The sequence below is a fragment of the Acomys minous genome (genome assembly GCF_964271855.1).
Source record: "Acomys minous genome assembly, chromosome: 20".
Taxonomy (NCBI): Eukaryota; Metazoa; Chordata; class Mammalia; order Rodentia; family Muridae; genus Acomys; species Acomys minous.
This window is the reverse complement of record NC_140502.1, coordinates 17,083,121-17,094,261: the sequence shown is the minus strand read 5'-3', so window position 1 is coordinate 17,094,261 and position 11,141 is coordinate 17,083,121. Positions and strand designations below refer to the sequence as shown.

Below are 11,141 nucleotides of genomic sequence, written 5' to 3'. Positions count from 1 at the left end.
GGCGACTAAGGGCCAACCAAAATGCTCCCAGGTGGTGGTAGCGGTAGGGCAGCGGCAGCCTTAGCCAACGGGAGAAACAAGCCACAATGGATTGTATAAATGAGCCTGGGGGAGGCTTGCAGAGGGGGTGGGGGTGGGGTGAGGGGGTGAGGGGGTGAGGGTGGGCCAGCTCCTCCGTCAGACTATTCGAGTGACCTTGCTTTTGAAGGTCTGTTCCATAGCCCTTCAGTTTGAGCCAGCTGATGACGAAGCCGGCTACATCGGCAGGCTCGTAACCAGCCATGCGTGCTGGGTGCTCACCAGCTCTTCACTGTACGTGGATGACAGTGGGGACTCTTGGCTGAGGAAGCAAACCTGCACCTTCCCATCCACCGCACCCGTTCTTGGGTGCAGCGCAGGCCAAATACCTAGAAACCTCTGTAGACTGCAGATTTGAAGCCTAGGCCCTGCCCTGCCCGATTTTTTTTCCGCACTTCCAATCCAATTTCTATGTCTAAATGAGCATGGTAGAAGATGGTCCCTGATGCGGACGGCAGGGACTTCACTCTGATGAAACAGTTTTCGCAATGTCAATTTGGCCAACTCCGTGCTTGCCCGCAACTGGCTTCAGGGACGTCAAGAGCTCCAAGGACGTGCAGTGAGTGGGTAGAGCTATCTTTGCTGTTGGCTACCTTTCCAGGGACCTCTTTTTTTTTTTTTTTTTTTTAAGATTTATTTATTTGGGCTCGAGAGATGGCTCAGAGGTTAAGAGCACTGGCTGCTCTTCCAGAGGTCCTGAGTTCAATTCCCAGCAACCACATGGTGGCTCCCAACCATCTAGAATGAGATCTGGTGCCCTCTTCTGGCCTGCATGTGTATATGCAGGCAGAGCACTGTATACATAATAAATAAATCCTTTTTTGTTTTGTTTTGTTTTGTTGTTTTTTCGAGACAGGATCTCTCTGTGTTAGCCATGGCTGTCCTGGACTCACTTTGTAGACCAGGTTGGCCTCGAACTCACAGTGATCTATCTGCCTCTGCCTCCCAAGTGCTGGGATTACAGGTGTGCACCACCACCGCCCGGTGAGACCTAGAGGTTCTTTATTTTTGGAGTTCTCATTCTCCAGGGGCTCTTGGGTAGGGTAGCGAGGAGGAGTTCATGTTGCTTCCAATACTCTTATCATTGGGACCCTTGAAGAGGGCTGTAAAACACGCATCCTCCGGGGTGCAATGACTTTAATCTGGGGGTTGGGGGAGGGGGAGTGAGTAGTGGGTGAGCTCCAAGTAGTTATTCACTTTCCTGTGTCATGAGACACATACTTGACTCTCTCAAGCTGGGCAATTTGCGCCAGTTATGTGGGCTATACAGGCACAGTGAGAAAGAAGGGTCCCGTATTAATCAGGAACGGTGGGACTACACGCCTGTAATCTCAGCACCGGGGAAGCGGGGCAGGGGGTTCACTGTGAGTTCGAGGCCAGCCTGCTCTACAAAGCGAGGCCAGAGCAGCCAAGGCTACACAGAGAATCCCTGTCTCGAAAAACCAAAGGTTGCGGGGGTGGGGGTATGGGGGAAAGAGAAAGAATTCAAGGTCACTTAGCTGTATGAGAACCTTTTAAGAAAAATTGGGGGGCGGGGTGTAGGGGCAGCTGAGTACGTAGTACCAGAGGATTCAAGCTCAGTTCCCAGAACCCTTAGCAGAGAATGCACAACAGTCTGTAACTTCAGCTCCTGGGAATGCGGCACTCTTATGAAGATAACTGCCCAACACACACACACACACACACACACACACACACACACACACACACACACACACGATTAAATCCTTGGAAACCTCCCCAAGCTGGGTATGGCAGACACCTTTAATACCAGCATGTACTTAGGCAGGCCAGCCTGGTCTATACAGACACGGTCTCCTCCCTCCCTTCAAAAGCAAATGATCCAAGTTTCCTGCACCCCCAGGCTTCTCCCTTTGTCCTCTAAGTCCCCTTGATAATTGCATGGTTTTCTCTATCTGTCCCTAGCAGGGGACACTTTACTAAGCAGCCTTGTCACATTGTATCTGTCCCCCAACCTCCGCACAGCCTGTCACAGGTCCCTCCAAATCCCCACTAATGCGCCCTGTTTTGCTGAGGCCATGTGACTTAAGAGGATTGAGTATTTGCCAAAGTAGAGGAGGAAAGTGAGGGAACCAACCAGCTGTGGAGACCACAGAATAGCCCCTGGGGACAACAGAAAGAGGGAGAGGGGGAGGGAGAGAAACACACAGAGGGCCCCAGGGCTCCAGACAGTGGTGAAAGAAACTGTCATAGTCTCTGACTTCCACATAAGTGCTGTGTGGCACGTGCTCCCAAATAACTTTAGAATTATCATGGGGCCCAGCTGACTGCTTTGAGCATCTTCCCCTGTATATATGTGCACCATGTAAAGGCTGCAGTAAATTGAGTGGGTGTGAGCCACCAAGTGGGCGCTGGGATTGGAACCCTGGTTCTCAGCAAGAACAAGTGCTGGTAGCTGGGCGTGGTGGCCCATGCCTTTAAGCCCAGCACTCGGGAGGCAGAGGCAGGCGGGTGCCTGAGTTCTACAAAGCCAAGGCTAACACAGAGAGACTCTGTCTCGAAAAACAAAAAAAGCAGTCATTTTTAGTTTCTGTGAGTAGTAGGCTTTATTATCAGTCTCCCATCAACAGGCATAAAAGCTTAACAGCCCTCCCCCCACCCCCCACCCCCCACCCCCAAGCAAGTTGAAAAGCATTTAACAAAAACATGAGCCAACACTAGGGAGTCAGGAATTCTGTGACTCGCCATCTCTGCTTTGGTAGCCAGAGGAGAGCTTGAGCTTCTCCAAGGCATCCAAAGCTTCAGGGAGCCCAGGCTCCTCCTTTTGGGAGGGCTGCTGGGCCAGCTCCATCTTTCTGAACTGGTAGAACAGGAGGGTCAATCGAGTGTGTCTATTCGCCTCAGGAAAATCCCTCATCATCTTCGGTTCGTTGTCCTTGCAAAACTGGCTGAACTTCATCATGCCTCTTCGATAATGGAACCAAACCTGGAGATGCATGCAAGGAGGATGAGGGGATAGAAAACACAGGCTTCTGGGAAGGAGTTGGGGAAAACCCTTAAGGGCAGGGCCACACACCTGGTGACTCAGGCAGGGGGAGGGGCGGGGGGTGTCTGGGTAATTGCTGAGGTCTGGAACTCCCAGAGGCTATAGCCAGGCCTGAATGCTTATTGAAACAGGGTGATTTTCCATTGGCTGCATAGCCCAGGCAGGCCTGGCTCTGCCTGCCTCTGCCTCCTCAGCACTAGGTTAAAGGTGTTCTGGATAGGGGTGGGAGAGATGGCTCAGAGGTTAAGAGCAGTGACTGCTCTTCCAGAGGCCCTGAGTTCAATTCCCAGCAAGCACACTACGGCTTGCAGGTGTATAGGCAGAGCACTGTAGACCAGGCTGGCTTTAAACTCAAATTATCAGCCTGCTAGGATTAAAGGGGGGAGGGGGTGCCCAGTCACCACCACAGCTGGCTTTCTCTCCCCCCCCCCTCTATTCTGGAAACAGTAGCCCAGGCAAACTTTCAATTACATCATGTAGAGCAGACTGATTTCATACTTACAAAGATCTGTCTGCCTCTAATAAGATGTGGTGGCGCACGCCTTTAATCCCAGTACTCGGGAGTTCGAGGCCAGCCTGGTCTACAAAGTGAGTCTAGGACAGCCAAGGCTACACAGAGAAGCCCTGTCTCAACAAACAAACAACAACAAAAAGATGTGGGCCACCACACTGGTTTAAGGCCCATCTTGATGTTGGGTCTATGGGAGCACAGGGATGAAGGACACCCAGGGACCCCTGCAGCCTCCTGCATCTCTGGGAGTAGTAAGGAAGGGTGGTGGTGGTACCATCCATCAGGCTCGGGGAGGGGACTCTGACCTTAACTTTCTTTTTCGTCAGTTTCAACCTGTCAGCCAACTCCTTCATGGTCCTCTCACTAGGGTTGCGGTCCACTTCAAAGTGTTTCACCAGGGCCTGGTACTGCTTACAGGTCAAGCCAGGGTGTTCCTCCTTGGCTGAAGAGGGAAAAACAGATTAGAGGAAAAGCTTCCTTCCTTTGCCAGCTGAGTGTGTGAAGACGGCAGGGTTTAAAGGAGACTGGCTGGTAACATTAATAACCTGAACTTGAGCCGGGCGGTGGTGGCGCACACCTTTAATCCCAGCACTCGGGAGGCAGAGGCAGGTGGATCTCTGTTGAGTTCGAGGCCAGCCTGGTCTACAAAGTGAGTCCAGGACAGCCAAGGCTACACAGAGAAACCCTATCTCGAGTCTTTGTTCACAAAAAGTGGGGGAGGGTCTTCTGAGTCTTTTAATTTAGGCCTCTCTCTCTTTCTTTCTTTTTTTTTTTTGCCCCTGTGTGCAGCATTGGCTGTCCTGGAGCAGCTTTGAAGACTAGCCTGGCCTCGAACTTGGCAGTGATCTGCCTGCCTCTGCCTCCCAAGTGCTGGGATTAAAGGTGTGCGCCACCACGGCGCGGCTAGGCCTCACTTCTTCCATACTCGAGGCTCCTACAGGCCTCCAGTAGAAGCCACCTACCCTGGAAGTTGCCCACCTCTCTAGGCCTCTGCAGCCACCACTCTTGAGATGAGGTAGGGCGTGGGGTGTTTGCTATCAGTGTGGCGGTTATTTCAAAAATAACAAGAGTTGCCTCCATGTGGTGACCAGGGTTTGTAATCTCAGTGCACACATAGGTTTTGGAAGGTCAGGAGCAACCGGAGTTCAGGGTCACCCTTCAGGTTTACAAAATGCTACCTCACCAAACACTCATGGCTAGCCGGGCGTGGTGGCAGAGGCAGGGGGACCAATCGGGTTCGAGGCCAGCCTGGTCCACAAAGTGAGTCCAGGACTGCCAAGGCTACACAGAGAAACCTTTCATTCTCTCACCCTTCCCTTGCCCCTCCAGCCCTCCCCACCCCCACCCGCAAACAAACAACAAACAACAACAACAATAACAACCGCCGGGCGTGGTAGCGCGGGCCTTTAATCCCAGCACTCGGGAGGCGGAGGCAGTTTGAGGCTAGCCTGGTCTATAAAGTGAGTCCAGGAGAGCCAAGGCTAAAGAGAAACCCTGTCTGAAAAAGAAAAAACAACAACAAAAAAAAAACCCAACTCAAACAAGACGCAAGCGTTGGGAAGAAACGCCCCCCCCCCCCCCCCTCCGCAGGGACCAGGCTGCTGCCCCAGGCCTGCTCTCCGACACTCTCCTACTCCCCTTAGCTGACGACTAGGTGGGATGCTGACCCTTACAGAGATCAAATCGCCATGGGCTCCTTCAGCCATTTCAGTCCTCGTTCCAATTCTACCGCCCGGGTCCCATCTTGGACAACAAGGCCTGGCCACACCTGTTGAGGGCTCAGACCGGCTCTGCAAAGCCCGAGTCCCGAGAATCGTATCCCTGCCCACCCGCCTCCCCGCCGCCCCCTTCATCATCTAAACATTCTCCTGGAGGCCCAAACTCACGCGACCTCCGAACGGGTGCCGTTGGATTTGTCTCCATAGGAGCAGCTGCCATCTTGACTACCTTGCCCGCTTGACTGCAGTTCCTCGGTTGAGAGGGGGACTCTCCTCTGGGACTTTGCCTTAAATCCCACCTCCGCTCTCGGCCCACCCAATTGGAGCTCTCCTACCTGCAACTCCTCCCACTCACGTGACTGCCCGCCACGCCCCTTGCCCCATCCAGGGCATGGCCTCAGGCCTCTAAGGTCCTTTACTGAGCAGTTGCTTAAAGGAGTTGAGACTCCACCCCCACCACCCTCCCCCATTCCCCAGCAGCCTTGGCTCCAACCTTTTCAAGTCTCCAGAGCCCCGAGGAAAGGCCCTGGTTTCATCCAGAATCTTCTGGTGTTCATTCCTTTTCCACTCCAAGGCCGGGGACCAACGCAGAGTTCCGTGACCCTCCCTGGCTGCCACTTTGTCCCCACACCCTCTTCCTGGTCCCCCAAGGACCCTGGAGCTGTTCTGTTATATTCACAGGGTTCCCCCTCGGGTGTGTGGGGCGCAGGAGTCAGAAAGCTACTCGGCTTTGCTTGTCCCTGGGCAAAGAGATGATGGGGACTCCAGGGAACGGCTGCTGCTGTCTCCTGGTGTTGACTCAACCTACCTCCCCCCCCTTTTTTTTTATTACTTGTGATTGTTTTTTGTTTTGTTTTTGTTTTTCGAGACAGGGTTTCTCTGTGTAGCCTTGGCTGTCCTGAACTGACTTTGTAGACCAGGCTGGCCTCGAACTCACAGTGATCCGCCTGCCTTTGCCTTCCCAGTGCTGGGATTAAAGGTGTTGTGACTGGTTTTTGAGATGGGGTGGGGGTGGGGTGGGGGGAAAGGCGCTTGGATCAAAGGCTTCCTAGCTCCTTGGAACTTTCCAGCTGAGGCTAATCTTGAATAGCTCATCTTCCAGCCTTCACCCTCCCAAGTGCTGGAATCACAGGCACTCGCTATGAAATCGTGATTACGTCTTAGCCTTCAGTCTTTGGAGTTTACAGTTATGAGCTTGTGTTACTAAAGGCAGAACCCCCAGCATTTTGAATGTGTTAGTGCCACACCGTATTTTGGCTTGGAAATTGCAGAAGTAGGCTGGGCTGACCTTAAACTCAAGCACCACGGTTTTCTCTAGTTCTTGAGACAAGGCTTGGTTAAGAGGCTAGGCTGGGGCTGGAGAGATGGCTCAGTGGTTAAGAGCACTGTCTGCTCTTCCAGAGGTCCTCAGTTCAATTCCCAGCAACCACATGGTGGCTCACAACCATCTGTAATGTGATCTGATGCCCTCTTCTGCCCTGCAGGTGTACATGCAGGCAGGGCACTGTATACATAATAATAAATAAATTAAAAAAAAAAGAGGCTAGGCTGGAGCTGGGCATGGTGGCACATGCCTTTAATCCCAGCACTTGGGAGGCAAAACAAACTAACTAAAAAATAATAAAAATAAAAAGAAATTTTATTTATCAATAATTTCATTTTATCAGTCTGCCACTCACAGATCTAACTCCTGAAACAGGTCTCTAAGAAGCAATTTAAGAAGCACTAGTAAACCCCCTTACCCCCCCCCCCCAAAAAAACCCAGGAATACTCATAGATACAAAGTGAATCACACAAAGAAAGGTCACAAGGGCAGCAGTGTAAAGCAGTTAATTTGAGCACCAGGAAGGCTGAGACAGGAGCGACTCTCCAAGTCCCTAGCTAGCCTGGGCTACGGCGTGAGATCCTATATCAAGAAAACAAAACCAAAAGGAAAAGAACGGGGGGGGGGGGGGAGGGGGGGCAGGGAATGGCTGTTCTGGTGGTATTTACAGGACTGTAATCAGCCCTTGGGAAGTGGAGGCAAGCAGATCGGGGTCACCCGTTGCTACATACTGAGTTGATAACTAGCCTGGGGGTACAGGTGGCCTCTGTGGGGTGGGGAGGAGTGGGGTGTGCTAAAAGAATTGGAACCACAACTTCCAGCCTGCGGGGTGTGGCCCTGCAGGGTCTAACAGAAAGCCATGGTTGGAGATTCAGCTTGATTCGTCATCTGCAACATCGTGTCTTTCCAATGCCTCCTGCCTTGGCACCCAAGTGTAGAAGCATTGTGCCCCCCCCCCCCCCCAAGTCTCTGGAAAGCATGCAGCATTGTGGTGAGTTTGGTGCAGCCAGGAGTTGGAAGGAGGAGGGCGTGTTTTGCTATATGTTGGAGTGGCCCCATTGGGGCAACTGAGAGTCAGCAATCGTGCTCACAGCTGGTTGAGGGGGGCTCCGAGGGGTTGATGGGAACCAGCCTGTACCTCCAGCTTGGTGTCCGGCAGCAGCGGCCTTTGTGGGTAGGACAAAAAGAGGTGTTATCCCGGGCGGATGGCTGCAGCCGGGCAAAGGGAGGGCGTGTCTCCTGCTCCAAAGAACGCTGGATGAACCAAGCCTGCAGGGAGGAAGGATACACAGAAACATATCAGTGGGACGGACCCTGTACTCCCTAGTCCTGTGCTGATGTTAGGGGGGACCTACCTCCCAAAGGCTAGGCAACCCCACTGTACTCCAGCTTTCCTTTCATCCAGGACCCAAAGGGAGGTCCCCTAAGGAATGCGGAGGGGCCTGAAGGGTAGGGCCTACCCACAAGGAATCCAGCCTGCTAGAGTGCCTAGGTGGTTCTCAGCCTTCCTAATGTTTGACCCTTTAAGACCTTTTTAATACAGTTCCTCATGTTGTGGTGACTCCAATCATAAAATTATTATTGTTGTTGTTATTATTATTAATTTTTGTTGTTTTGGGTTTTTTTTTTTTTTTGGTTTTTGAGACAGGGTTTCTCTTGTATCTCTGGCTGTCCTCGACATGCTTTGTAGATCAGGCTGGCCTCAAATTCAGACATCTGCCTGCCTCTGCTGGGATGTCTTTGTTGCTATTTCATAACACTGATTTTGCTACTACTATGAATCTTACTGCATTTGATGTGCAAAAGATATAATATGTGACCCCTTTGAATGGGATCAGGACCCATATGTTAAGAGCCAGTGTTCTGCAGGGCGTGGCTGTGCACACCTTTAATCCCAGCCTTTGGGGGGCAGAAGCAGGCGGATCTCTGTGAGTTCGAGGCCAGCCTGGCCTACAAAGTGAGTCTAGGACAGCCAAGGCTGCACAGAGAAACCCTGTCTGGGAAAAACAAAACAGCAATAACACAAACAGTGCCCCCAAAAGAACCACTGGCCTAGAGGTATACAAGGCGGGGGAGGGGAATCTGACCTCAATTTGTTCCTCCTTCAAGTTGAGTCTGGTGGCCAGGACCTTACGGGCCTTGAGGTCGGGGTAAGGCTCCATCTTGAAGTATTTCTCCAGATGCCAAAGCTGCTCCCAACTGTAGCCCTGGTCAAGGGGGCCCCCGGGTATAGGAGGCTAAGAGAAAGAGGGAAGGTGGAAGGTGATGTGTCTGCCTTTGCCTGAGGATGACTTGAGTTTTGATCCAGAGAGACCTACCTACCTCACAGTAAGGGTAACCCATTCAGAAAAGTTGTTCCCAGACCCCCCCACACACCCAGGCCACTGTCACCCGCTCATAAAATGAGCCGCTGCAGAGAAAAACCCTTCTCATGTCCTCAAGCTCTGTTTTTCTTCCTGGGCTGCCAACTGCATCGTTGGGGGAGACCTGTGGGTCCACCTCAGTTCTTCAATTTCCGGCTCCACCCAGTTAACCCTTTCCCGGCCTCAACTCTGAATCTCTGTGGAGAGTCACACCCTTAACCCCTGCTGAGGCAGGAGGATGGGAAGTTTGAATTATTGGTCTTGCTGCTCTGTACCAAGTGCTGGGATCAGACTTTCAAAACAAACAAAACTCAAACCAACCAACCAAACAAAAAAAAACCGACTGAGTTTGTCTGGGTGTGGTGGGTGAAAGCACCCAGGCGGAAGAAAGGCATTGCAAGAGTTCAAGATGGAGGCCGGGCGGTGGTGGCGCACGCCTTTAGTCCCAGCACTTGGGAGGCAGAGGCAGGCTGATCGCTGTGAGGAGTTCGAGGCCAGCCTGGTCTACAAAGCAAGTCCAGGATAGTCAAGGCTACAAAGAGAAACCCTGTCTCAAACAAACAAACAAACAAACAAACAAACAGAGTTCAAGATGGTAGGGTATGGTGCCACTTACCCATAACCTCAGCACTTGGGAGGCTGAGACAGATGGACCTCTGAGTTGAGGCCAGCCCGATCTACCGAGAAACCGTGTTTTGAAACACATTTCTCACTGACTGAACTCCATGACACCCTGTCTCTAAAGAACTTATGTATTACTACCCTCTCCCAAAGAAGACCAAGCAAAGAAAAAGCTCACAAGAGAAAAAAAAATCAAAACTGATGAGTTTGCAAACTGTTCCCAGGTTAATACAGCAGCCTAAACGCAAGCAGACAAGGCAGTGTGGAGGAACCCCACCAAGAGCCTCCTAACACGTTGTTGTCACATCGGCTCTCCCCTCCCTTAACCCTGAAGCATGGCTCCTTCTCCCATGTGCTCCCACCGGGTTGCGGACACCATCACACACTGGGACGCCCCATTGCTACAAGGACGGGTCTGCAAAACCCAAGCTTCACGATCCATCACATCCTCGCCCACTCCGCAGCATCCGAACAGGCTCTTTTGTTAGTGTGTTTGTTTTTCGAGGCAGGGTTTCTCTGTTACACAGAGCCCTGGCTATCTGGACACTCTTTGTAGATCAGGCTGGCCTCGAACTCACAGAGATCCACCTGCCTCTGCCTCCCGAGTGCTGGGATTAAACGCCTACGTCTCACCTGGCTCTCGAACAGGCTCTTGAGCGGCCCAGACTTACGCAGGGAACGCGGAGATGCCTCCATCTTGTCTGTAGCCTCAATTCGAAGGTCAAGTCTGAGAACCTAGGATTTAAGCCCATATGCTTCCGGAACCCACCCAGTTGGGACCCTCCCACCCGCAGCCCCTCCCACGATGCAGCCTCTGCCTCTCTTGATCACTATTGGTCCGCCCAACCTTCTGCCCCTCCTCAATTGCATTCCCACCCTCTGCACCCTCTGGGGTGTGACCTTGCTGGGTTCTTTTTTTTTTTTTTTTTTGAGACAGGGTCTCTCTGTGTAGCCTTGGCTGTCCTGGACTCGCTTTGTAGACCAGGCTGGCCTCGAACTCAACAGCGATCCGCCTGCCTCTGCCTCCCGAGTGGTGGGATTAAAGGCGTGCACCACCACCGCCCGGCGACCTTGCTGGGTTCTAAGCTCTTCACTGTGAAACTAACTATTGCTGCTGCTTGGCACTGAAAGCTGGGAAGCTAACGGAGCCTTGGCTTCGCCCTCTGGAGCCTCCAAGTTAGAAGGGCGGGCTCCACCCAGGGGTCTTCTTTGCAGGAAATGGCCTCCAGCCAGATGCCCAGGTGTGCATCCTCATTCTTTCTCGAAGCTGGATGTCCCTCGTCCATGGCCTAGTGTCTCCGGCTGCCACTCTCTGTGTGCCTCCCGGGTTCTGGGTTTAAAGGTGTGGGCCACCTAGCCGGGTTCGAGGCCAGCCTGGTCTACAAAGTGAGTGCAGGACAGCCGGGGCTACACAGAGAGATCCTGTCTGGAAAAACCAACCCCCTCCCCCACCCGAAACAAAAAACATTAACACATAAAAGAAAATAAATAAATGTTAAATTAAAAACAAATAGAATGA

The 11,141-nt window shown here is 52.2% G+C and overlaps 1 protein-coding gene and 1 pseudogene across 6 annotated transcripts; both read right to left on the bottom strand.

The window, feature by feature from the left end:
* Window positions 1-2,699: 2,699 nt before the first annotated feature.
* LOC311590722 (homeobox protein Crxos-like) lies at window positions 2,700-5,828 on the bottom strand. 5 transcript variants are annotated; one of them, XM_084769984.1, is made up of 3 exons: window positions 5,483-5,636; window positions 3,902-4,038; window positions 2,700-3,025 (listed from the first exon to the last, which is right to left on the bottom strand). In XM_084769984.1, exons 1-3 carry the CDS (start codon window positions 5,532-5,534, stop codon window positions 2,765-2,767), a joined length of 450 nt encoding a protein of 149 aa, XP_084626110.1. In that variant the 5' UTR covers window positions 5,535-5,636; the 3' UTR covers window positions 2,700-2,764. The 5 variants fall into 5 exon arrangements, 1 of the variants encoding a protein (XP_084626110.1); XR_014776969.1 differs by lacking the exon at window positions 5,483-5,636 and adding an exon at window positions 5,808-5,828 and having other exon boundaries at window positions 2,701-3,025; XR_014776970.1 differs by having other exon boundaries at window positions 2,701-3,025; window positions 5,488-5,619.
* Window positions 5,829-7,645: 1,817 nt separating this feature from the next.
* LOC311590723 (homeobox protein Crxos-like) lies at window positions 7,646-10,333 on the bottom strand (annotated as a pseudogene). The gene is made up of 3 exons (XR_014783591.1): window positions 10,294-10,333; window positions 8,726-8,875; window positions 7,646-7,907 (listed from the first exon to the last, which is right to left on the bottom strand). The product of XR_014783591.1 is annotated as a homeobox protein Crxos-like (transcript).
* Window positions 10,334-11,141: the final 808 nt, after the last annotated feature.